The sequence below is a fragment of the Haliotis rufescens genome, unplaced genomic scaffold, assembly GCF_023055435.1.
Source record: "Haliotis rufescens isolate VD_foot unplaced genomic scaffold, xgHalRufe1.0.p SCAF_12, whole genome shotgun sequence".
Taxonomy (NCBI): domain Eukaryota; kingdom Metazoa; phylum Mollusca; class Gastropoda; order Lepetellida; family Haliotidae; genus Haliotis; species Haliotis rufescens.
Window position 1 is genome coordinate 35,747,402 of NW_025963802.1, and position 26,347 is coordinate 35,773,748.

Here is a 26,347-nt window from a genome sequence, read left to right on the forward strand (position 1 = left end):
TGTGTGTGTGTGTGTGTGTGTGTGTGTGTGTGTGTGTGTGTGTGTGTGTGTGTGTGTGTGTGTGTGTGTGTGTGTGTGAGCGTGTGTGTGAGCGTGTGAACGAGCGAGAGTTTCTGTGTATGCGTGTCAATGTGAGAATATTTGTATGCGAGTGTGCACATAATCACTTAATGATCTGGATGACAAACAAATCCCACCCGACGTTCCCTTCTTCATATCAGTAGGTAATGTTCCCCGAAACACAGGGAGTCTAATGACGGCCACTCATTTCCATCACATACAATTTGGGAGAATGAATTTGAACTTACAATAAAGTTACCACCAATCTGGCAGGTATCTGTACCCCACTGCAAGTCATGAGGTATTTAGTGATGGTTGTAGCTCACCTCCTCCAGATCACACTGTATCCTGATACATACCCAGGTTCAGGGCTGAGGTAATTCACCTAAGGCCAGCTTTAGGGATATCTAACATAAGAATTTCAACATATGTAAGTCAACATCAAAACACGGATCGTGCAAATGTTACTTCCAGTGCAAGTCTAAAATAATTATCTCTTAATCCGAGCGACATCAACAAGGTATTTTGATTGAAAATATAGATATATGTAAACACGTGGTAAATATCACAGAGACATTAAGGTAAAACGAGCCTAGTTGGATCAGGACAAATCAAACAGGCTCCTCAGGTACTGGGTTCAATAATACTCAGGTAATCAAACAAATTCATTTAGCCTTGATAAAGTATTCACCATAACATGCTTAAGCAAACCTAATATTTGCGATAACAAAGTCATTAATTAATTCTCATATATACCAGTTTTAACCTGACGTAATCATATCATGTGAACACAGTCATTTTGCAACATACACAGCCCGCCCAGGAATAAAGACGGGAAAATACTGGGGCTAATCAGTAACAGCCGCCAATGCAACAACAATTTACTTTCAACTAAGAGCCTTAACAAGACATAAGAACGAACGACTTTCCCCGATCCCATCTAGCTCCAAGAGACATTCTTTTCATTTCAATATTTGAATTAGTGTCAGGATTCTGCTCTCCTGAGATTGAGGTTCATGTGCCACCATTCCTTGCCAACACATGACGCCTCGCATATGGTGTATCAGGGAGACAGCCTCCAAATTCAGGACCCCCAAACTTTTTTTTTATACTTGCAATATACTACGGAACTTTCAAACCAAGTAGAATAGGATATTGACATTTGATCTCAGTCTATTAAGACAAACAGTAAAGGTGAAATCTGAACTTGTCAATAACAAGAACACTCATGAAGACATGCCTGGACCTTTTCATGAAATCTTGTGAGAACAGACTGTCACGATGTGACCGCTCAATGCATGTCACAGTTGGATTTCTCTTGTCTCCTCAACAGCTGCATTATTCAACATCTTGTCCAATCAGAAACAAGCATCGGTTGCGTCTGGTATCATTAAGGGCATGTTTGGTTTCTGACCAATCAAAACATGCTTGGCTTCTGACCAATCAATAGAGAGCATGTTTGCTTTCTAACCAATCACAGCATGTTCGGCTTCTGGCCAATCAATAGAGAGCATGTTTGGTTCCTGAACAATCATTTGGGCGCATGTGTGATTTCTACCCAATGAGAAGAGTGATGTTAGTCCCATAGGGTGGGGTGTCACTCCTGGTCGCTCTCTCCATCGCTGGAGAAGGTCTGTGAGGACAGGCTGGTCTGGTGGGTGGGAGGGATGCCATGGGACAGCTGGCGGTAGTGATCCAACCACTCCTCCACCATCTGCTTCACCAGCGCCGGCCGCTTCCCCAGCTTCTGGGCCGCCACCAAGATGCCGCCCTTCGTCACCACACAGTCCAGCCACTCCCGCAGGATGGTGTCCTCACGCCCGACCTGCAACATCATGAAACAGTTTCGTTGTAAAATCATGGAAGTGTCTTTCTAACATCAAGGAAGCAATGTCTTTGTAACGTTATTTATTATTCTTTGTAGAATTATGGTGTCATTACAATATCACAGAAACAGTGTCATAAGACCACAGAAACAGTGTCATTGTAACATCACAGAAACAGTGTCATAAGACCACAGAAACAGTGTCATTGTAACATCATGGAAACAGTGTCATTGTAACATCATGGAAACAGTGTCATTGTAACATCATAAAAACAGTGTTGTAACATCATGGAAAGGTGTAACATCATGGAAACTATCACTGTAACATCCTGGAAACAGTGTCATTGTAACATTGTGGAAACAGTGTCGTAACATCACGGAACGGAAACTTTCACCGTAACATCATGGAAACAGTGTCGTAACATCACGGAAAGTGTTGTAACATCATGGAAACAGTGTCATTGTAACATCAGGGAAACAGTGTCATTGTAACATCAGAGAAACAGTGTCATTGTAACATCAGAGAAACAGTGTCATTGTAACATCAGGGAAACAGTGTCATTGTAACATCAGAGAAACAGTGTCATTGTAACATCAGAGAAACAGTGTCATTGTAACATCAGAGAAACAGTGTCATTGTAACATCAGGGAAACAGTGTCATTGTAACATCAGAGAAACAGTGTCATTGTAACATCAGAGAAACAGTGTCATTGTAACATCATGGAAACAGTGTCATTGTAACATCAGGGAAACTGTCCCTGTAACATGATATCACATCATTATCGCCTTCTTACCTCGGAGCCTGTGAGGAAATGGACAGGAAGCAACTTGCCCTCATTGTCTACCAAGGGGAGGTAAGCCACCTGGCCGTCATCGTTACTCTCGATGTTAGCCCCTGCACCGATGCTGTCATCTGTATCCATCTCCATGGGGACGAGAGCAGAGAAATGACCCCTTGTGTAGCCCAGAACCATAGGAATCTTCCAACAGAAACTACGTTCCCATAGCAACGGAAGGTACACTCCTGGAAAATGATGGCATTGGATGAGTTCAGTTTTCTGAGTGGGTTTTTGATCTGAATTGATGAAAGATCAATATAAGCCTTTAAAAGTCCTGCATACAGGCTACATATGCTCAACATATTTTCATATCATAATACTCTACTTGCACATATGCTAGGCACTGAAAGTGTGTAGCACTGCTACTGTATAGGCCAACTTGAAGTGGACAACAAAGCCTTGCAAGGTTTAGTTCTAAACTGCACATCATAATCATTACATCTCACTGAGACGAAAACCTTATGCAGCACCTTCAGCGGTGATCAGTGGTCAAATTTTCTGTTGCCACAAAGGGTGGTTATTATGACTTGAAACCTCTGATTGACTGATCACAATATAGTATTTCCAAATTAATGGTAGAATTGTGATTAACACTGGTTTCCGTCTGCCTTTACAGCAGCTGCTAAGATAATTGTTCGGAAAACTGTCAGGGGAGTCTGATTTGATCTCTGTTTCAAAATACCATGGGTTGCAGCTGATGCAGTTGCCATGGCTGCTGGAAGCTGAAAGCCAAGACTCACCCTGGAACTTGGCAAAGCCAATTGTCTCCCCTCGGAAACTCTTCACATACTTGACTCCGTACACAATAATTGGTCGTCGCAAGATGTGAGCCAGTGCGAATATATGGGTCTGCTCAAGTGATGCCCCTGAAACAAACATTACAGACATAATCTGAAGCTCTTCAATGAGAGGCGTGTTACCTGGATAGATGTGGGAGGTGTGTTACCTGGATAGATGTGAGAGGTGTGTTACCTGGATACATGTGGGAGGTGTGTTACCTGGATAGATGTGGGAGATGTGTTACCTGGATACATGTGAGAGGTGTGTTACCGGGATACATGTGAGAGATGTGTTACCTGGATAGATGTGGGAGGTTTGTTACCTGGATACATGTGGGAGGTGTGTTACCTGGATAGATGTGAGATATGTGTTACCTGGATACATGTGGGAGGTGTGTTACCTGGATACATGTGGGAGATGTGTTACCTGGATAGATGTGGGAGGTGTGTTACCTGGATACATGTGGGAGATGTGTTACCTGGACACATGTGGGAGGTGTGTTACCTGGATAGATGTGGGAGGTGTGTTACCTGGATACATGTAGGAGGTGTGTTACCTGGATAGATTACGGAGGTGTGTTACCTGGATAGATGTGAGAGGTGTGTTACCTGGATAGATGTGAGAGGTGTGTTACCTGGATATATGTGGGAGGTGTGTTACCTGGATAGATGTGGGAGGTGTGTTACCTGGATAGATGTGAGAGGTGTGATACCTGGATAGATGTGACAGGTGTGTTACCTGGATAGATGTGGGAGGTGTGTTACCTGGATAGATGTGGGAGGTGTGTTACCTGGATAGATGTGAGAGGTGTGTTACCTGGATAGATGTGAGAGGTGTGTTACCTGGATAGATGTGAGAGATGTGTTACCTGGATAGATGTGAGAGATGTGTTACCTGGATAGATGTGAGAGGTGTGTTACCTGGATACATGTGGGAGATGTGTTACCTGGATAGATGTGGGAGGTGTGTTACCTGGATAGATGTGAGAGGTGTGTTACCTGGATAGATGTGGGAAATGTGTTACCTGGATAAATGTGAGTGATGTGTTACCTGGATACATGTGAGAGGTGTGTTACCTGGATACATGTGGGAGATGTGTTACCTGGATACATGTGAGAGGTGTGTTACCTGGATACATGTGGGAGGTGTGTTACCTGGATAAATGTGAGTGATGTGTTACCTGGATACATGTGAGAGGTGTGTTACCTGGATACATGTGGGAGATGTGTTACCTGGATACATGTGAGAGGTGTGTTACCTGGATACATGTGGGAGGTGTGTTACCTGGATACATGTGGGAGGTGTGTTACCTGGATAGATGTGGGAAATGTGTTACCTGGATACATGTGAGAGGTGTGTTACCTGGATAGATGTGGGAGATGTGTTACCTGGATACATGTGAGAGGTGTGTTACCTGGATACATGTGGGAGGTGTGTTACCTGGATACATGTGGGAGATGTGTTACCTGGACACATGTGGGAGGTGTGTTACCTGGATAGATGTGGGAGGTGTGTTACCTGGATACATGTAGGAGGTGTGTTACCTGGATAGATGTGGGAGGTGTGTTACCTGGATAGATGTGAGAGGTGTGTTACCTGGATAGATGTGAGAGGTTTGTTACCTGGATAGATGTGGGAGGTGTGTTACCTGGATAGATGTGGGAGGTGTGTTACCTGGATAGATGTGGGAGGTGTGTTACCTCGATAGATGTGGGAGGTGTGTTACCTGGATAGATGTGAGAGGTGTGTTACCTGGATAGATGTGAGAGGTGTGTTACCTGGATAGATGTGAGAGATGTGTTACCTGGATAGATGTGAGAGATGTGTTACCTGGATAGATGTGTGAGGTGTGTTACCTGGATACATGTGGGAGATGTGTTACCTGGATAGATGTGGGAGGTGTGTTACCTGGATAGATGTGAGAGGTGTGTTACCTGGATAGATGTGGGAAATGTGTTACCTGGATAAATGTGAGTGATGTGTTACCTGGATACATGTGAGAGGTGTGTTACCTGGATACATGTGGGAGGTGGTGTTACCTGGATACATGTGAGAGGTGTGTTACCTGGATACATGTTGGAGGTGTGTTACCTGGATAGATGTGGGAAATGTGTTACCTGGATAAATGTGAGTGATGTGTTACCTGGATACATGTGAGAGGTGTGTTACCTGGATAGATGTGGGAAATGTGTTACCTGGATAAATGTGAGTGATGTGTTACCTGGATACATGTGAGAGGTGTGTTACCTGGATAGATGTGGGAGGTGTGTTACCTGGATAGATGTGAGAGGTGTGTTACCTGGATAGATGTGAGAGGTGTGTTACCTGGATACATGTGGGAGGTGTGTTACCTGGATACATGTGGGAGGTGTGTTACCTGGATACATGTGAGAGGTGTGTTACCTGGATACATGTGGGAGGTGTGTTACCTGGATACATGTGGGAGGTGTGTTACCTGGATACATGTGGGAAATGTGTTACCTGGATACATGTGAGAGGTGTGTTACCTGGATAGATGTGGGAGATGTGTTACCTGGATACATATGAGAGGTGTGTTACCTGGATACATGTGAGAGGTGTGTTACCTGGATAGATGTGAGAGGTGTGTTACCTGGATATATGTGAGAGGTGTGTTACCTAGATAGATGTGAGAGGTGTGTTACCTGGATACATGTGAGAGGTGTGTTACCTGGATAGATGTGAGAGGTGTGTTACCTGGATAGATGTGAGAGGTGTGTTACCTGGATACATGTAGGAGGTGTGGTACCTGGATACATGTGAGAGGTGTGTTACCTGGATAGATGTGAGAGGTGTGTTACCTGGATACATGTGGGAGGTGTGGTACCTGGATACATGTGAGAGGTGTGTTACCTGGATAGATGTGGGAAATGTGTTACCTGGATAAATGTGAGTGATGTGTTACCTGGATACATGTGAGAGGTGTGTTACCTGGATACATGTGGGAGGTGGTGTTACCTGGATACATGTGAGAGGTGTGTTACCTGGATACATGTTGGAGGTGTGTTACCTGGATAGATGTGGGAAATGTGTTACCTGGATAAATGTGAGTGATGTGTTACCTGGATACATGTGAGAGGTGTGTTACCTGGATAGATGTGGGAAATGTGTTACCTGGATAAATGTGAGTGATGTGTTACCTGGATACATGTGAGAGGTGTGTTACCTGGATAGATGTGGGAGGTGTGTTACCTGGATAGATGTGAGAGGTGTGTTACCTGGATAGATGTGAGAGGTGTGTTACCTGGATACATGTGGGAGGTGTGTTACCTGGATACATGTGGGAGGTGTGTTACCTGGATACATGTGAGAGGTGTGTTACCTGGATACATGTGGGAGGTGTGTTACCTGGATACATGTGGGAGGTGTGTTACCTGGATACATGTGGGAAATGTGTTACCTGGATACATGTGAGAGGTGTGTTACCTGGATAGATGTGGGAGATGTGTTACCTGGATACATATGAGAGGTGTGTTACCTGGATACATGTGAGAGGTGTGTTACCTGGATAGATGTGAGAGGTGTGTTACCTGGATATATGTGAGAGGTGTGTTACCTAGATAGATGTGAGAGGTGTGTTACCTGGATACATGTGAGAGGTGTGTTACCTGGATAGATGTGAGAGGTGTGTTACCTGGATAGATGTGAGAGGTGTGTTACCTGGATACATGTAGGAGGTGTGGTACCTGGATACATGTGAGAGGTGTGTTACCTGGATAGATGTGAGAGGTGTGTTACCTGGATACATGTGGGAGGTGTGGTACCTGGATACATGTGAGAGGTGTGTTACCTGGATAGATGTGGGAAATGTGTTACCTGGATACATGTGAGTGATGTGTTACCTGGATACATGTGAGAGGTGTGTTACCTGGATAGATGTGGGAGATGTGTTACCTGGATACATGTGAGAGGTGTGTTACCTGGATACATGTGAGAGGTGTGTTACCTGGATACATGTGGGAGGTGTGTTACCTGGATACATGTGGGAGGTGTGTTACCTGGATAGATGTGGGAGGTGTGTTACCTGGATAGATGTGGGAAATGTGTTACCTGGATACATGTGAGTGATGTGTTACCTGGATACATGTGAGAGGTGTGTTACCTGGATACATGTGGGAGATGTGTTACCTGGATACATGTGAGAGGTGTGTTACCTGGATACATGTGAGAGGTGTGTTACCTGGATACATGTGGGAGGTGTGGTACCTGGATAGATGTGGGAGATGTGTTACCTGGATAGATGTGAGAGGTGTGTTACCTGGATAGATGTGGGAGATGTGGTACCTGGATACATGTGAGAGGTGTGTTACCTGGATACATGTGAGAGGTGTGTTACCTGGATACATGTGGGAGGTGTGGTACCTGGATAGATGTGGGAGATGTGTTACCTGGATAGATGTGAGAGGTGTGGTACCTGGATAGATGTGGGAGATGTGGTACCTGGATACATGTGAGAGGTGTGTTACCTGGATACATGTGAGAGGTGTGTTACCTGGATAGATGTGAGAGGTGTGTTACCTGGATACATGTGAGAGATGTGTTACCTGGATACATGTGGGAGGTGTGTTACCTGGATACATGTGGGAGGTGTGTTACCTGGACACACGCGAGAGATGTGTTACCTGGATACATGAGGGAGATGTGTTACCTGGATAGATGTGAGGGGTGTGTTACCTGGATACATGTGGGAGATGTGTTACCCGGATACATGTGAGAGGTGTGTTACCTGGATACATGTGGGAGGTGTGTTACCTGGACACACGCGAGAGATGTGTTACCTGGATACATGTGGGAGATGTGTTACCTGGATAGATGTGGGAGGTGTGTTACCTGGATACATGTAGGAGGTGTGTTACCTGGATACATGTGGGAGGTGTGTTACCTGGATACATGTGGGAGATGTGTTACCTGGATACATGTGAGAGGTGTGTTACCTGGAAACATGTGGGAGATGTGTTACCTGGATACATGTGAGAGGTGTGTTACCTGGTTGACTTGCGAGGCTGAGGAGCAGGGCCCAGTCCCTCTGACACTGACTCTCATCCAGGCTGAAGTGAAGAGATCGCGCCTGCATTGATTCATATTCCTTCCAGCGAGGGTAGAACCTGCAAAATAGGACCCCATAACATCCAGTCAGCAAAATAGCACCCCAAACATAACAGGAATCCCACATCGCAGAATAGTCAGCACAACAGTGCTACATCTCATAAGTCAGCAAAATAGTCATAACATACACTCAGCGAACAGTTTTAAACATGACATTGGTTGCACAACTCCACTTTGGTTTCAACTTTGTGGTGTTCAGATAGTGGTTTCACTATTGTCATGATGGAGGATTGTACTTCACTATTGTCATGATGGAGGATTGTACTTCACTATTGTCATGATGGAGGATTGTACTTCACTATTGTCATGATGGAGGATTGTACTTCACTATTGTCATGATGGAGGATTGTACTTCACTATTGTCATGGTGGAAGATTGTACTTCACTATTCTCATGATGGAGGATTGTACTTCACTATTGTCATGATGGAGGATTGTACTTCACTATTGTCATGACAGGATTGTACTTCACTATTGTCATGATGGAGGGTTGTACTTCACTATTGTCATGACAGGGGGTTGTACTTCACTACTGCCATGACAGGGGATTGTACTTCACTATTGTCATGACAGGGGATTGTACTTCACTACTGCCATGACAGGGGGTTGTAGTTCACTACTGCCATGACAGGGGATTGTACTTCACTATTGTCATGACAGGGGATTGTACTTTACTATCGTCATGACAGGGGGTTGTACTTCACTATTGTCATGACAGGGGGTTGTACTTCACTATCGTCATCGCAGGGGGTTGTACTTCACTATCGTCATGACGGGATTCTGTAACGTTATGGGAGGCACAGGTGGCCCAGCTGTCTAAGGCGACGCGATTCGCTGTGCAGAGTTGCGTCCCTTGGGCGCCCCAGAAACCTATGATTGTGGGTCCGAATCCCAGTTCGCCCCAATTATGTCTCTAGGTTTGTCAGCACCTTACCCGTACTCGTGGGTTTCACCAAAGTGGTAAACGTCAGAGACCTGCATCACTTCGGGCTTTCCTCCCACATTAAGCTGACATGCCGTGATATAACTGGAATACTGTTAAAAGCGGCATTAAACCCAACTCACTCACTGAAACCTTACATAGAATAGTTTTCAGCATTACATCTTCCAAATAAATTCTGATTAACATGATTGACCTTCTGTTAAACTATGATTGAGGTGGGCCCCACTCGTCATGCCACTCACGTCATGGCCCCTTCACTTAGGCTGTCTGCGAGTGCGCGGCGGAGCGTGTTGTCTATGTCGAACACCCCCCACGTAGCCTGCAGTAGAGAGTCAAGGAGACAGTCCCCCGCCGTCCGGTTCCACAGAGAGTACAGCCGACTCCCTAGCCGGTCCGTCAGCTCCACGTTCCAGTTGACAATGCTCTCCTCCTCCAGTTCTGCAGGTACACACGAAGGAGATCAAGACAAAGCACAACTCCAGACTGGCTATGCCAAAAAATCACAATTACCTAATAAACATGCTTGTGTACAAATACACATGGACAATTCCAAAACACGCAACAGTATAACACTGTGAGTAATTACCCAATGTAGATTTTTCAGTTAGCATACCCGTATGTCTTTACAGAACTCTATCTACTGACTGAATGCAGCCTCACATAGACATGACTTATACTGCAGTGAACAAAGATTATTGTAACATTGACATGTGTATCATTGAGCCTATGTGACCTGGGGCTGTACGTGAACAGATGCAAATTATAAAAGTCACTTGACACGTATTTAAAACAGAATTATCTTAAAAATGGTCGACTTGTTGTTTTGAAAACACCCAATAGACGGGACCCAAAGGGAGTACAAAACATACATTGAATACCCAATGAAAACCTTTAATACTCAATTGTTAACACAAGTAACTAAAAATGCTGACCATGCTTATATCGAAATTTTTCTTTAAGGGACAAATTCAACAAATACTGTAAATCTTGAACTTAATGCATGCGTGAATTAAACATGCGAGTGGTCTTTGCTTGCATTAATTAACTTCACATTGATGTCTCCAAATGACCATCCAACAATTAGACGGCCTCACTGCACACTTTGGATAGCGGAAATACCAACTTGAATATAGACACAAACATAGTTTATTGAGCAGCAATAAGGTAAGGATATATCTTTCATTCCACTGGGGATGGGGTGGGGGAGACGCATTGATATTGAGTCGCATTTTTGGCTAGGGGTCAGCATTCGTATTAATTTGAAGACACATTAATTTCCAGATTTACAGTACATAAAGCTGAGGATAGTTTCTTTTATCAAGTTTACAACAACAGATATTTAGGTCGAGTGAGTGAGTGAGTGAGTGAGTGAGTGAGTGAGTGAGTGAGTGAGTGAGTGAGTGAGTGAGTGAGTGAGTGAGTGAGTGAGTGAGTGAGTGAGTGAGTGAGTGAGTGAGTGAGCGGGAGCGAGAGCGGGTGTGTGTGTGTGGTTTTACGCCGCTTTCAGCATTATTCCAGCAATATCACGACAGGGGACACCAGAAATGTGTTTCACACCTTGTAGTCAACAGACATAGTATAATGTAAGGCCTAATGGTTATCCAAGGACACCCACCACTCTGTACGTCTCTGTCCAGCAACTCATCAAACAGCTGACCCTGGATGTGGCGAGGCAGATCCTCGATATCTGAAACACAGAAATAACAAGGTAGTTGATGATACTGGTGAGTGATTGTAAGTATGCCTCACATGGGATCTATCTTCAGTGAGTGTGCGAGTGTGTGAGCAAGGCATTAAACCACTTTTAGCAACATTCCAGAAACATCACAGAGGTGGACACCAGACATGGGCTTCAAGAACCACACCCATGTGGGAATCAAACCCTGGCCTTTGGCATGACAAGCGAACACTTTAACCACAAGGCTACCCCACTGGCGCTGGTACCTTCAGACGTTAACTCAAAATACGTTCATGAAATGTGTGATGTAACTCGCTGCTGTGAGAATTGGTAAAAAATTTAAGACTGATGATTTGTTTAAAAAAGCATTCAATGATCCATTTATGATCCATCACAAATGAGAACAGAAAAGTTTGCATGTTGGGATTACTCTTCTGTGCATTCTCCCCGCAAATAACCAGTTAAATCAGTTTTATGATTAACACTGTAAATTTACGAAAATATTGAAAAATAAAATATATACGTCCACAAAAATGACATAAGAAATTTGAGAAAGTGGAAACTCAACATATTCATGACACTGGACCATGTTTGACACAAGATGTACAAAGCAGAATAATTTGGTTTCAATATTTCCTGTGCATAAATCACCACACACCTGTTGGAAGAGCGAAGGTGACACAGTCTGTGAAGAAAAAGCAAGGGAAGTCCCCCTTCCTTTGTCGTAATGATGATGCGATTTCTCTCCGGATGTCAGTGGCCAGGTCCGGACTGGTGTGGGCAGGTAAACGCTTGACCGCCTTGGCAGCCACGTCTGTCGCGGTCAGCAAAACCGCCAACATATCTTCCCTTTTGAATCTTATGCCCAGGTGAACTAGGGTGTATCCCACCTCAAACGCACTGGGTCGATTTAAGAGAGTAACTTCATCTTGTGTGAGCTGCCGAGCTGGGTCACCACCCGATGCAATGAACGCTTCGACAGCATTAGAGTCCCCGTCCACAACACCGCTACAAGCGCTCAACCACAGCCAATCTTTATCACGTAACCTTTTCCTTAACAGACGTAACCTCCGCTCTTCTACACGGTTCTTGTCTTCGAAACTAGATGCTGAAGCTGATGCTCCATCTTGGTAATTCTCGATATTGTCAAGACTCTGCGACATTCCTGGTGAGGCCCGCCCGCGCCGGTTCCCTCCCTCCTGCTCACAAATAAGCCCATAGCTTCCCCCCGAGGCAAGGTTCGTGTCAGAAAAGGTCCTACCCTTCGCAGTGCCACATAAAATACACTTGATGCCTTTAGGCCAGTTCTCATAGGTGCAGGCTCGACATATCCACTTGGTCCCACTGCGATGGCCATGTGCTGCTACTGCCTTGTTGATATCATTGTTTATTGCTTTAGCTGCCTCCGGAGAATTGGGGGAGTTGCGTTTGGGGGTGGTTCGACCTGAGATGGGCGGGGCGGAGCTCTCAGCTATATTGACATTGACACTAAGGGGCTGCATCTTCTCATGCTGCTGCTGCTGCTGGTGGTGAGAGGTGGGTTGAGATCGACTAGGGGAGAGTTTTTTCCGTGGGGTGAGGCACTGAGTACATTTTGTCGCCCGCTGCCAGTTGAGATAAGTACACATGTGACATGCCCACTTGTTGAGTTCGCTACTGCTGCTGGTTGTGGCATGATTTGATTCGCTGCTCAGTGGTGTCACTAGGGGCGCCATCTTGTAGATGTCCTGCTCCTGGCTGGGGGAGTTGGTGATGAGCTGCACCGGCCGCGGCCCCCGACACAACGTGCATCGTTTTGTAGCAGGGTAGTTCTCGTATGTACAGTACTCACACGACCACTTCCTGTCCTCGCTGTCACTCATCTTGCCAGCTTACATACACCTGGGGAAACAAAGCAGAGTCACCTAAATCATCGGAATACACAAAACAGTATTGTTTGCAGTCTGTGTCAAAACATTTAGAGACTACTAGCCTGAACATGGATCTTGTCATAATTATCAATAGAAATTTAGTGTTATTATGTGGATTATAAGCTAAGCTTACTCGACTGAGGAGAATTTAACTTGACTTGGGCTTTAGAGAAGTGCCTACAGATGCGTATTTATCGGTTTGGTGTTCAATGTTTGAAGCCGTACTTAGAAATATTCCAGGTATATAACAGCTTCATACCAAGCATACTAGTGATGCTGAAGCCGAGACCCAACAAAGCAGTGATTACATTGCAAGCACGTTCCATGATGTTGAGGTATGATGACTAACACTCAACAGTTTAGAGAACCTGACAATCCAAACCATTTAGCATGTTTAGCATATGCCTCATATGTTGAGACCAGTTCTGACCCAGAATCCACACAACGCAATGCCACGAAGACCTGTTCTGACCCATATTCCACACTACGCAATACCACAAGGACCTGTCCTGACCCAGAATCCACACAACGCAAAACCACAAGGACCTGTCCTGACCCAGAATCCACACAACGCAAAACCACAAGGACCTGTCCTGACCCAGAATCCACACAACGCAAAACCACAAGGACCTGTTCTGACCCAGAATCCACACAACGCAATGCCATGAGGACCTGTTCTGACCCAGAATCCACACAACGCAATACCACGAGGACCTGTTCTGACCCAGAATCCACACAACGCAATACCTCGATGACCTCCTTTCACCCAGAATCCACACAACACAATACCACGATGACCTGTTCTGACCCAGAATCCACACAACGCAATACCAGGAGGACCTGTCCTGACCCAGAATCCACACAACGCAATACCACAAGGACCTGTCCAGACCCAGAATCCACACAACGCAATACCAGGAGGACCTGTTCTGACCCAGAATCCACACAACACAACGCAACACAAGAAGGACCTGTCCTGACCCAGAATCCACACAACGCAATACCAGGAAGACCTGTTCTGACCCAGAATCCACACAACGCAACACCACGAGGACCTGTTCTGACCCAGAATCCACACAACACAATACCTGGAGGACCTGTTCTGACCCAGAATCCACACAACGCAATACCACGAGGACCTGTTCTGACCCAGAATCCACACAACGCAATACCAGGAGGACATGTTCTGACCCAGAATCCGCACAATGCAATACCATGATGACCTGTTCTGACCCAGAATCCACACAACGCAATACCACAAGGACCTGTCCTAACCCAGAATCCACACAACGCAATACCAGGACTAGTTCTGATCCAGAATCCCCAGGGCAATACCAGGAGCACTAGTTCTGACCCAGAATCCCACAAGGACAATACCATGAATACAGAACTGTCAGTGAATGATGTTAACACAGTCAGCAATATTCCAGCTAGGTTGTGACATCATGTAAACATGGTAAATATTATAAAATCTGGGTCAGACAAACCAGGGGTCGATAGCATAATCATCATTCCACACACTGCCAGGGTACAATGACACACAAACAACCAAGTCACATGATGACACGCATCATAATAATTATAATCTTTAACCTTGTTAAATCATCCAAAACTGGCATCCACAGGAGCTATAGCTTGGGGATATCACTGCAAAGAAACTGCAGTACAATGCTTTGCAGTCTATCATGTCCAGTGTGACGTCATCGGTTACCATGATGTCACAATCAAATGACATCACCAATCTCTCTGCCACTGAAGCTGTTTGGCTGTATTTTAACACTAAAGTTATAACTGTTTGCAAACAGAAACAATTGGAAGAATGATGTTGGAGGATGAAGAGGGAATCTCTCCTTAAACATGATGAATGAATATATCCAATTACTGAATCAGCATGACAGATCTAATCGACTGATACATCACACACATTAACCATGTTCGCTTCATTTCATCATCACTCATTACCATGATTACTAACAAGCCATGAGCATGATGAGAGTATCTCCATCACTGTCAACTGATTCCCTTCATACAACTTGTACTGAATGACACAGGGCAAAGCATTCAGTTTTACAATCTTTATCGTCCTCTTTGAACTATAGATCTAAATTGTTTTTCAGAAAAAAAGAATCCCTACCCACCTAGCCTTTTTTTAAAAATACTGCTGTAACCATGGTAACTGGATCCACATGTTTTTTGGGTGGTCTTAAACATTGATTTTACGTAGCACTGCGGAGATTCAAGGTGATATCACAACCACGGTGATTGAATTAATAAGTGTCAAACACTTCACTGAGTATTGTGCTCCACGCGCCTCTTGTGTACAACATGTGCAAGAGACGGCAGATACATCTTGCGTACATGTTACGTCTGCGACTGTTAAATATATGATATTGCAAAAAATGTTGATATTTACATTATTAGTTAATGTACTACTGAATGCCAATCTTAAAGCTTCACACAATCGACATATGATCTAACCACTGCAAACATGTGACCTATATCAAACTCTCAGTTTACACAATGAAACACTTGTGAACATATGACGTGTCTCAAACTCTCACTTTCCAGAATGAAACCCCTGTGAACATATCACGTGTCTCAAACTCTCACTTTACACAATGAAACCCCTGTGAACACATGACCCTTCTCAAACTCTCAGTTTACACAATGAAACCCCTGTGAACACATGACCTGTCTCAAACTCTCACTTTACACAATGAAACCCCTGTGAACACATGACCTGTCTCAAACTCTCAGTTTACACAATGAAACCCCTGTGAACAAATGACGTGTCTCAAACTCTCAGTTTACACAATGAAACCCCTGTGAACATATGACCTGTCTCAAACTCTCACTTTACACAATGAAACCCCTGTGAACACATGACCTGTCTCAAACTCTCACTTTACACAATGAAACCCCTGTGAACATATGACCTGTCTCAAACTCTCACTTTACACAATGAAACCCCTGTGAACACATGACCTGTCTCAAACTCTCACTTTACACAATGAAACCCCTGTGAACACATGACCTGTCTCAAACTCTCACTTTACACAATGAAACCCCTGTGAACACATGACCTGTCTCAAACTCTCACTTTACACAATGAAACCCATGTGAACATATGACCTCTGTCACTGATGAGTCAGTCTGGCTTTTTGGAGAAAAAAAGTTGGCTCCTAAATACATCTGGTGCCTAAAATATTTAAAATATTACTGTAAAAAAAGAAGCTTTGAGCGCTAATATTTGGAAAGATATTAAAGGACTGTATGCTTAACTGTGAGAAGACTAAATCTATTAGCCTTCGGTGCAGATTTTGCGGGTTTGGATGCCGCTGGCATCACATGTTTTTTCTTGTGAAATTGTTCTGTCATCAAGGTCATTTTATTGGGAAAAAAGAAGTTCTGTCATTGCTAAGTGGTGCTCAACAAACAATTCAGTAAGTTAATGCACAGTCAACACGGTAAAGAAATAAGGAGCCATGCTATAAGTTTTTGTTAATGTTATAGTTAATTACATACATCCAGGGATTTCTTCTTTGAGAGGCATTAAGAAGTTGGAGTATTAAGTAAGGATAAGATTTATGGATGACAACTTCTGTATTACAATTAGGAGTGACGTATCGGTGTAGGTTCTAACACTGTTATCAAGCAAGAGGATTTGTCTAGACCTGCTCAAAGGCCGGTGTTATGGCTTTATACAGGTAATTTGTATAATCACTGGATTGTCTGGTCCAGACTCGATTATTTACAGACTGCCGTCATATAGCTGGAAAATTGCTGAGTGCGGCGTTAAACAACAAACCAAACCAAACCAAATCTGAACTTAGGAAAAAAAATAAAAAATTAAATATCCTAATATCCCAATTTGGAACAATTCTTTGTCACCCAAAATTTGCTTGCAATGGGTGCTAAGTTGAGAATCCTAAATAACTTCAAGACATCATCATGGTAGCATCTCCCCATAGCGGACAGCATCTATGTTCGAGATGAGACTTATCTCCCCAATAGGGGAGCACCAGTACTGGTATGATATTAAAGCTTTGAGTACGAATAATATCACTCTATACACACTGACACAGTATGCAGAATGTGAGAACACAAATTATCATCATGCTTTTAACATATTACATCCACAGAACAATATCTCTGATAGAAAATGTAAAACAATGTCAAAAGTGATCATTGCTGAACATACCAAATATCATATTCATAGCTTACACAGCCTTCAAAATTAACACTAGTCCACTAGTGCAAGACTATTGAGTTCTGCTGATGAACAAATATTCAGTGATTTTAGTCCTCAAAGAAAAGAAGCATTTGAGGATTATGGTTCTGAACCAGTTCTTAACATGCTTCAATTTTGCTACAAATTGGGACTGAATAAAACCTGATAGAAAATGTACACATAGAAAACGTTTTTGTCTTGTTCAAGCAGGAACTACAAACTCTAAATATAGTTTCCACCTGTCCTCTGCGAATTGCTACGGCTGCACACACTTTACTTCCATGACAAATATACACGCTCTTAATGTCGACATGGTGAGAGAGTGAGTGAGTGAGTGGATGTGTGAATGTGTGAATGTGAGTGAGTGAGTGAGTGAGTGAATGTGTGAGTGAGTGAGTGAGTGAGTGAGTGAGTGAGTGAGTGAGTGAATGTGTGAGTGAGTGAGTGAATGTGTGAGTGAGTGAGTTGGGTTCCATGGCGCATTCAACAGTGTTCCAGTTATATCACGGTGTGTCAGCTTAATGTGGGAGGAAAGCCCGACCCGAAATGATGCAGGTCTCTGAAGTTTACCACTTCGGAGAAAAACCCACGAACACAGGTATGGTACGGACAAACATAGAAACATAATCAGAGTGAACAGAGATTCGAACTGATTAGCAGCATCTTAGACGACTGCTCCACCCATGCCCCTTTGTTGACATGGGATGAAAAACCAACAGTGTGATAAACATTACTCCGTCACTGAAAGAATGTAGACAACTTACTATTGAGCAACACCCTAACCCTGCCAACCACTACTGCATACAGAAAATTGTCAACATTACACACGATTCATCCTGCCCTTGATGTCGGGACTTTCAGGTGCAGTCACTCTATAAGCACTTCCTCAATCAGTATCTTCTTTGATACAATAGCTACCACAAAGATTTATCCACATTTTATCGCTTGTTCCTGCTTCAATCAGGATCTTTCAGGAAGTATGTTGGATATTATTTTTTATCTATATTTATCATAACAATATTTTGTGGTGTTTAGAAAATGAGATCAAAACAAAGAAAGAGATATCAATGATGACACTGGCGTATAAAAGGCTGAGCCGATTGTCTGAAGTGATCATGTCTCTCAGCACCAACAAGCAGGCCATCGTACAGGTGACCACCTCTCTCCAGATCCTAGCTGTGCTAATTCTCCTGCAACTGGATATGGCAAGCAGCAGTGTTTCTAAGTCAAATGTGAAGAGTAAAAGGGTAGGTATTTGAGTATTTGTATTTAACACATGCTTAAGTATTAATACTACCGTATTCGACGTAATAAGCGCCCAGGGCGCTCTCAAAATTAGAAATATTTCGTGGTTTATGATGGTCTGAACTGTTTATATATAACAGATATATTTTTCCAGAATTTAATTGGCCATAATTAAGGGTGCATATAACACATGAGTGCGTATTATACACAAATAAATAAGTCTTGTGAACATTGATCAATCGGAAGGAATGCTAATTGGGATTGTTCACTTGCCAATATATTAGCAAATAATGCCGTGGGCGCTTATTAGAGCGGGGCGCTTATTACGTCGAATACGGTAATTAACATGCAGTGGACCCTTAAAGATCCAGGTCAGAATAGGTCTTCAGCAACCCATGCTTACTGTAAAAGGCAACTGTGCTTGTTGTAAGAGGCGACTAACAGATTCGGGTGGTCAGGCTCGCTGACTTGGTTGATGCAAGTCATCAATCCCAATTGCATTGACCGATGCTCATGACATCAAGTACTGGATTGTCTGGTCCAGACTCGATTATTTACAGACCGCTGTCATACAGCTGGAATATTGCTGAGTGCGGCATTAAATAACAAACAAACCAAACCTAACATGCAGTGATGGGACTAACACATGTGCCAGTTATAGAGTTATTTGACTATATAGTTATTTGACTTATTGGTATTATAAAGTCGAAATTTGTAAATATTGTAAATTTTATCCAATGTTTATCATGTTAATATGTTTTAGAATTAGAAACATTTTCAGACACTTTACCTTAGAACTGAGATTATTTTTTTATGAAACGGCAACACATATAACATGTCTTAATAACCATGGCAAAATTTGACCTATGTGCTATCATACACATGATACCTGGCACAGTTAGTTTTCTAGACCAGTTACAATTACTGAGATCATTCAACATGTTCTAAATGTTAAACATGTTAAATCCAACTTAAAATGTAAGAATTAATACCATTTATAGTGAGTGAGTGAGTGAGTTGGATCTTATGCTGCTTTTAGCAATTTTCCAGCAATATCATGGCCGGGGACACCAAAAATAGGCTACACACATTGTACCCATGTGGGGAATCGAACCTGGGTCTTCATCGTGATGAGGCACACTTTACCACTAGGCTACCCCACTGCCTCATTACCATTTCTAGTCTGCTTAACTTCCCATGCTTACTTCACGTTTGGTTAAGAGAAACGAATACCGGTAAAATGAATTCATGAATCTTTCTTAAATTTCTTTCCCTAAAATAGAACAAAAATTGCACCACATCTTCAAGTTCAACATGTTCAAGAACTCGTTATGCAGTACGCTCCTTTCAAAATTCCCTGCTTAAGATAAAATAATTTTGTTCAAGCTCATTTGGCTAGACAGCAGCTTTCAGGGTCAGAAATTGATTTTTATTCACACTAGTCCACAACAATGATCTGCTACTTCTACCATCTACTTAATGATAAAAGTAACTGCCCACAAGGGAATGTCACTTGTTCTTCCTGAATTTAATTAATCTCCAACTAGCAGACTTATGTTAATTTCAAACTCTGGCTTTATGGAATTCTCCCTGATACATTTTTAACAAGTAACCATAGTAACCTGTACTTTCAACTTATTCGATTGGATGACACAATGTTGGGACTGAAAGAGGGAGAGCAATTTGTGTGCATGATATGTGCTGAGTACACTTCGAACTCCAGACAAAATATCTGCAAGTTGACTCCAGGGAGACAATATCCAACACTACAGCAGGAAAGGCAGAAAGTGTATGCTAGACGGGTCCCCATTACCATGTTTAGAGCGGTTTAACATGAAACACGATTCAACTTACTACTTGTCAGTAAATCCTTTCACTAGAACAAAAACTTAAACCATAACAGTGATAAGGAGTGGGTGCCTCTCGCCCTGTTCGTGCAGTAGGTATTTGAGATGGTATGCAATTCAATGAATGTTCTGAGCAGCAAATAAGTGAACACCCTGTGGAAAAAAAATCTATTAATTTTGCAACAATAATATGACATAGAAAGTTCTATGTAGTATTGCACATAGATTGTATTTGTACATATTTTTTCTGCTTTGAATCCTGCAAAAGTGACTTGTATATGATGGAGCATGACAACACCAACAGACTATTATCACCTGGCCTTTGCCTCCCACCATTGACCAATTGTCACCTAGACACTTCCCTCCAAAACTGAACAAGAACAATTGACACTGTGGACATATTAGCACCCAACTTTTTTATCATTTAACTTGCTGATGTTGGCACCCAAATTTCCCAAAAGGTTTAGAATCACAAAGTTATGTTTTTCCACCTGTAGCCAACTAAAATCTGCTGTCTGCTGTATAGGTATGTAACCTAACATAATAAGTATACCACATGACGTGCTACTCTATGTATAACTATGTAACATCATATACTGATTTAAATCAAAAATATCTTGAAAAAAAGAAAAAAAGTTATGTTTCTTCAATATACACCACATGATTCATAATTAGTTTTAATTCTGTCAGGATTATCTTTCACTGTGTTCATAATGCAAGATCAATACCATTTAGATGTTTCTGTTGCACATATATGAACAACCCTTGTCTGCATTGGTTATCCAAACACAAAAGCACATAAGCAAGACGAGGAAGCATTTCGATACAAAGTAATTAGAATAAAAAATAGAAACAGTTTGGCCTGCTGTTATAGTACATTATCAGTGGCAAAACACTCAGTTCTGATCAATTCTGGGGATACTCAAACCTGTACTAGACATAAGTATTTATGATTACAGACTTGCGTTATAACCTGTACTAACCTGTATCAAATAATTGTATATATTGAGTCATTGCACATTTGAGGGACAAGTCGAGGGCAAACCAAAACAATCACAGGTTTTGCTAAATTCACAAGGGTTCCGCAGACAAAGCATAACTATAAATCAATAAGATTAGTCATGCACATGTATATCTTTATCGAATTCATGTTAACAGTTACAAAGACTGTATATTTACCCTCCCTGCACAGAAAATATACCATATTCCTTCAACACCAAAACACAAACAAATCGACTTCCATGTTTTGCATGGTGACGTCACACGAGACGGGCTTAATCATTAGGCACTAGTACAAAAAGTATTGTATGATTTTACAGTTTATTATCGAATCCGTCGCTCCATAAATTGTACAGAAGCATGATTTTCGAACAATAAAATACTCTTTATTTATTTCAGGATTTAATCCAATCAATTTTGGGGAGGGCTTCATATCCGTCTGCTTCGGTAAGGTCAAGGTTGAAAATGATGGAAGTCTTCAGGAAAGACGGTGTGGTTCCCGATGTTGTTGATGCCCCACCTCTTAAACAACTACGAGTACGTATTTGCACTTGATAGAAATCTTCCATGCGTTATAGAATTTGAAATATGTGTGAAGTTTACAAATGTCATTCATCTTGTGTGAAAGAATCACGAATTATGTTATGCACGAAAACTGAAGTTCTGTTGCTGCAGTCTTCACATATTACATAGATATAAACTTGAACGAGTAAAATCCCGCCTTAACGCATTTTAGTTGCACGTAGCCAATTGTAGGCTAGTTTATAGGCAACATATGTTCCACCAAAGCTGTATTTTATGTCATATCAAAGTTGTTTTGTTTGTTGAAAGCTGTTTTTTATGGCCCAGAAAGATATCAGATGCTCTTTGCATAGTCTAATATTTACGCCTTGTTTGGAAACGATATACATGAGGAATTGAAAATAATGACTGCAAGGTTTGTTCAATTCAACAAAAAACAACAAACACATTCGTTCATTGATGACCACCCCAAGCATCTATCTATTTTTGCTGCAGTTTTGTTGTGTTTGCAGAACAAAGATTTGGTCTTGACAGATGCCAGTAGAGTTAATATATTATCTACACGCAAACATTGAAACTGTTATCAGCTATTTATTTGATACATATCATGTCAAAAAGTATATGGAGCTGTTTCTCTGTTTCTACACAGACAAGTTCATCACTGCTTCCGTTGATTTCAGATTTCTTATGGAACCAGAATAGTGGAGCCTGGAATGGTTCTGACACCAACAGATGTTAAGGATTTGCCAGTTATTACGTATGATGCAGAGCCGGATGCATTCTACACTCTCATTATGAATGGTAGATTTTCAGACATGACCTTATCTTTGCACTTTGTAGTACTGCAGTTGATTTCTCCTGGGAATTCCATCAAAATATGTCCCCTGAACCCCATTCATTTCTATTTTTGAGATTCAAATAAAAAGGAGAATCAAAATGTTCATCCTTACTCATCATGTCATTGTACCCTATGCTCATGCTGTCCATCACTGATTGCCGGCCCCAGGCTGCTACGTTTTTTTAAATAATGCTGACCAAGAAATTTATTATGAGTTCTGTGTTAGGTCTATGATTTTGATCTATGTTAGATCTAAGATCTATGACACTTTTTGTGCTCCTGCTACTGCTTGGGTATAATTTAATTAAAGTCTTTGACGTAATAAGCGCCCAGGGTGTTCTCAAAATTACAAATAGGGGGCTCTTATTAGAATATTATTTTGATGAAGAAAAGAGAGTTGAAATATCGTAAATTTTGTGGTTTATGCTGACAGCCTGAAATGTTTACATACAACAGATAAATTTTTCCAGAATTTAATTGCCCATAATTAAGGGTGCATATAACACACGAGTGCGTATTTTACACAAATAAATAAGCCTTGTGTACATTGATCAATCGGAAGGGGTGCTAATTTGGATTGTTCACTACCCAATATATTAGCAAATATCGCCGTGGGCGCTTATTACAGCGGGGCGCTTAATACGTCGAATACAGTAAGTAAGATATCTAATGTCAAGATATGAATACTATTGCTATTGCAAGGTTTGCTTGTAAAAGTTTCTGTGTGCTGTGTAAAGTAAAATATCATTTCACGATTTTATTGTTGTTTTAATTAAATGTCATTTGTTGTAATTTGCATTAGCATATTAGGCAATAATGCTTTTTCACATATATACCAATTCACAATTGAATCAGTCATTACAATTCATTATAATAAAACTGTTTTTCTGAAGTGCTATGTTTGGGTAGGTGAGAGTGAAACCTTTGTTTTCCAGACCCTGATGCTCCAAGTAGGGCTGACCCCAAGTATGGGGAGTGGCATCACTGGCTGGTTGTCAACATCCCTGGGGGGAGACTCTCTGATGGAGAGACGATGGCCGAGTATGTCGGAGCTGGCCCACCCCCTGAAACAGGTGGGAAACCTCAAATCTCTCTATCATTTCTATAGTTTTCTGAGATTTGGAGTGCTCTGGTCATACTGATTCAGCCTGTTCTTAATAATAAACAAAACAAGGTAATTAAATCCACAAGTTTTTTCTTGGGAACCACATGGCTGGTATCTGGTAACTATGAAGCTATTAAAAGTTTCCATCCCATCAGTGGGTTATCTTCCCTTGTACGATGGGAGAAAAACATAAACATTGCTGTCAATCATCAGAGCCAAGGCTAGTTTCATGTATTTCCTGGACTGGGTACATTGTGATTCATGTGCAGATACATCAGATTCATGTCTGCAGATACATACATCTGAAAAACCTGGTGCTAGCAGCTGTGATTGAATAATGTACTACAGTTAACTGCAGGCTTAAATTAAAATCAAATTGCAGGGTCTGCAAAAAGTATGTGCTACAGTGTTGCCATCTATGTAATGGTAAAAGTGCTAGTCCAAAAGGAAATGTTACTGGTCCTGCTACAGAGTGGCCATCTATCTAATGGTAAAAGTGGTAGTCCACGAGGAAATGTCACTAGTCATGCTACAGAGTTGCCATGTACCTAATGGTAAAAGTGGTAGTCCTCAAGGAAATGTCACTTGTCTTTCATTAATTTTACTTCCTTCAAATGAGCAGACCTAATTTTGAACTCTGGCAAAACCGGACTTTCGTTTTTACTGACGGAACTTTAATCATTATTGAGTCAATGTTCATTTCAGTCATGGGTGTTGTCTGATTGACTGTCGGAATACTCCTCCCTGGCTTTGTTATTGTTTTCAGACACTGTTTTATGAACAGATCAGTACATAGCCCGTCCTCCATGATTTATTGTGTTTTTCAGGTCTTCACAGATATGTGTTCTTGCTTTACAAACAGCCATTTGGGAAAAAGGATTTCGGCCTCAAGAAGTTGACTAATCGAAGTCAAGAAGGTCGGGCCAAGCATTCGATCCGTGACTTTCTGAAGAATAGTGGCTTGTCTGAGCTTGTGGCAGGAAACTTCTTCCTTGCTGAATACGATGACTATGTGCCTGAACTATACAAGCAACTCAGTGGATGAATGTCAGAATCTGCCTGTGTGTCACATTAGAAGTAGACCAATAGCTAGAGTTTAAGATCAGAGGGTCCCAGAAAAAAAAATGTCTTCAATTTGTTGATATTACTTTTATCCTGAAAATGGTCATACAAAATAAGGCTAGCAATTTCATTAATGTTTTACATGTACCCTATATCAAATGATTACTCTGACAGTAAATACTGATTGGTCTATAATCAAATGAGGTTACCATCAAATGAGGTATGCATCGGGTCAGTACACATACTATTGGTATGATGTTACACACTGGAAAGAGAGGAGGTTAGGAATGTTTTACTTTATGTTTGAAAACAAAGGATTTTCTTTACAATTTCTTTCTTTGATAACATTAATGGTATTGAGAATACTCGGTTCCAGGAACGAAACACCTGATTATTACTGACATATGTTTATTGGTTATTTATTTTTGGTTATTTATGTGATGAATGTGATTATAAATACAATTGTTCAGATACCTGTTGTGAAATCCACGGCTGACCGTCTTGGTCAGTGCACCTTGTTTGCTTCAGTATTACCGGCGTACAATGCATCAATGTATTCATGTATTGAATGTCAAAATATATGTTTTTCTTCAACTCCTCATGTGTTGATATTTGTTGTGTACACACCGTTACAGGGGATCTATGTTGTCTTTAAGAGTGACTCTTTAATGTGACTTGGAACAGCATTTCAGTCTATACATTGTCTCAGCCTGATGTGGGAGGAAAGCTTGAAGAGATGCATGGCCAAGTTGTTTACCACTTTGGGAAACATGATCATGTTAAGTCTGACTTTCAAGCCCACAATCATGTTTCTGCCATGCTTCAGGGATGCGACTCTGAACAGAGTGAGGTGAGGTGAGGTTAGGTGAAATTGGGTTTAACGTCGCATCCAAGATTATTGCACTTATATAGCGACGTGCATGTACGTGTGTGTGTTTGTGTGGCTGCTTGTACTAGACCGGACTGATGCCGATTTATAGTGCTAGCCCACTGAGATACCATGCCGCAGTTTAACATGAATACCCCACTCAGACACAGTATACTGACTCCGAGCCGACCAGTCCTTGTTTTAGCCCCTTAATGCCGAGCGCCAGACAGGGTAACAACAAGTACCATCTTTTAACGTCTTTTGGTATGACGCGGCCGGGGATCGAACCCCGAACCTTCCGCTCTCCGGGCGGACGCTCTACCACTAGACCACGGAGGCGGTCTGAACAGAGTGAGTGAGTGAGTGAGTTGGGTTCATGCCTGGATCAGTAGTGTAAACGTGGATAATGCTGAAGGACAACAATGGGCTCCTAAATGCATCATAGTGTTGTTCATGAGATTTGAGGGGAGG

At 42.1% G+C, this 26,347-nt stretch overlaps 2 protein-coding genes across 2 annotated transcripts; one reads left to right on the plus strand and one right to left on the minus strand.

Annotated features, from left to right (window-relative positions):
- Nucleotides 1-21,743, minus strand: LOC124136602 (ubiquitin thioesterase zranb1-like). The gene is made up of 8 exons (XM_046502573.2): nt 21,662-21,743; nt 11,908-13,130; nt 11,187-11,258; nt 9,814-10,009; nt 8,510-8,628; nt 3,466-3,591; nt 2,681-2,910; nt 1-1,885 (listed from the first exon to the last, which is right to left on the minus strand). The coding sequence occupies exons 2-8, from the start codon at nt 13,109-13,111 to the stop codon at nt 1,658-1,660; spliced, it is 2,175 nt and encodes a 724-aa protein (XP_046358529.1). The 5' UTR covers nt 13,112-13,130; nt 21,662-21,743; the 3' UTR covers nt 1-1,657.
- Nucleotides 18,491-25,605, plus strand: LOC124136604 (protein D3-like). Its single transcript, XM_046502574.2, has 5 exons — nt 18,491-18,637; nt 21,881-22,018; nt 22,684-22,804; nt 23,777-23,914; nt 24,774-25,605. Exons 1-5 carry the CDS (start codon nt 18,506-18,508, stop codon nt 24,989-24,991), a joined length of 747 nt encoding a protein of 248 aa, XP_046358530.1. The 5' UTR covers nt 18,491-18,505; the 3' UTR covers nt 24,992-25,605.
- The last annotated feature ends 742 nt before the right edge of the window (nt 25,606-26,347 follow it).

Excerpts from the sequence above, each read along its gene's own strand:
- LOC124136602 (XM_046502573.2), bottom strand. The coding sequence starts at position 13,111 with ATGAGTGACAGCGAGGACAGGAAGTGGTCGTGTGAGTACTGTACATAC. Across the intron at positions 11,259-11,907 it reads CACCTTCGCTCTTCCAACAG|ATATCGAGGATCTGCCTCGC; the intron begins GTGTGTGGTGAT and ends TCTGTGTTTCAG. Across the intron at positions 8,629-9,813 it reads CTAAGTGAAGGGGCCATGAC|GTTCTACCCTCGCTGGAAGG; the intron begins GTGAGTGGCATG and ends CCTATTTTGCAG.
- LOC124136604 (XM_046502574.2), top strand. The coding sequence starts at position 18,506 with ATGTCTCTCAGCACCAACAAGCAGGCCATCGTACAGGTGACCACCTCT. Across the intron at positions 22,019-22,683 it reads CACCTCTTAAACAACTACGA|ATTTCTTATGGAACCAGAAT; the intron begins GTACGTATTTGC and ends CGTTGATTTCAG. Across the intron at positions 23,915-24,773 it reads TGGCCCACCCCCTGAAACAG|GTCTTCACAGATATGTGTTC; the intron begins GTGGGAAACCTC and ends TGTGTTTTTCAG.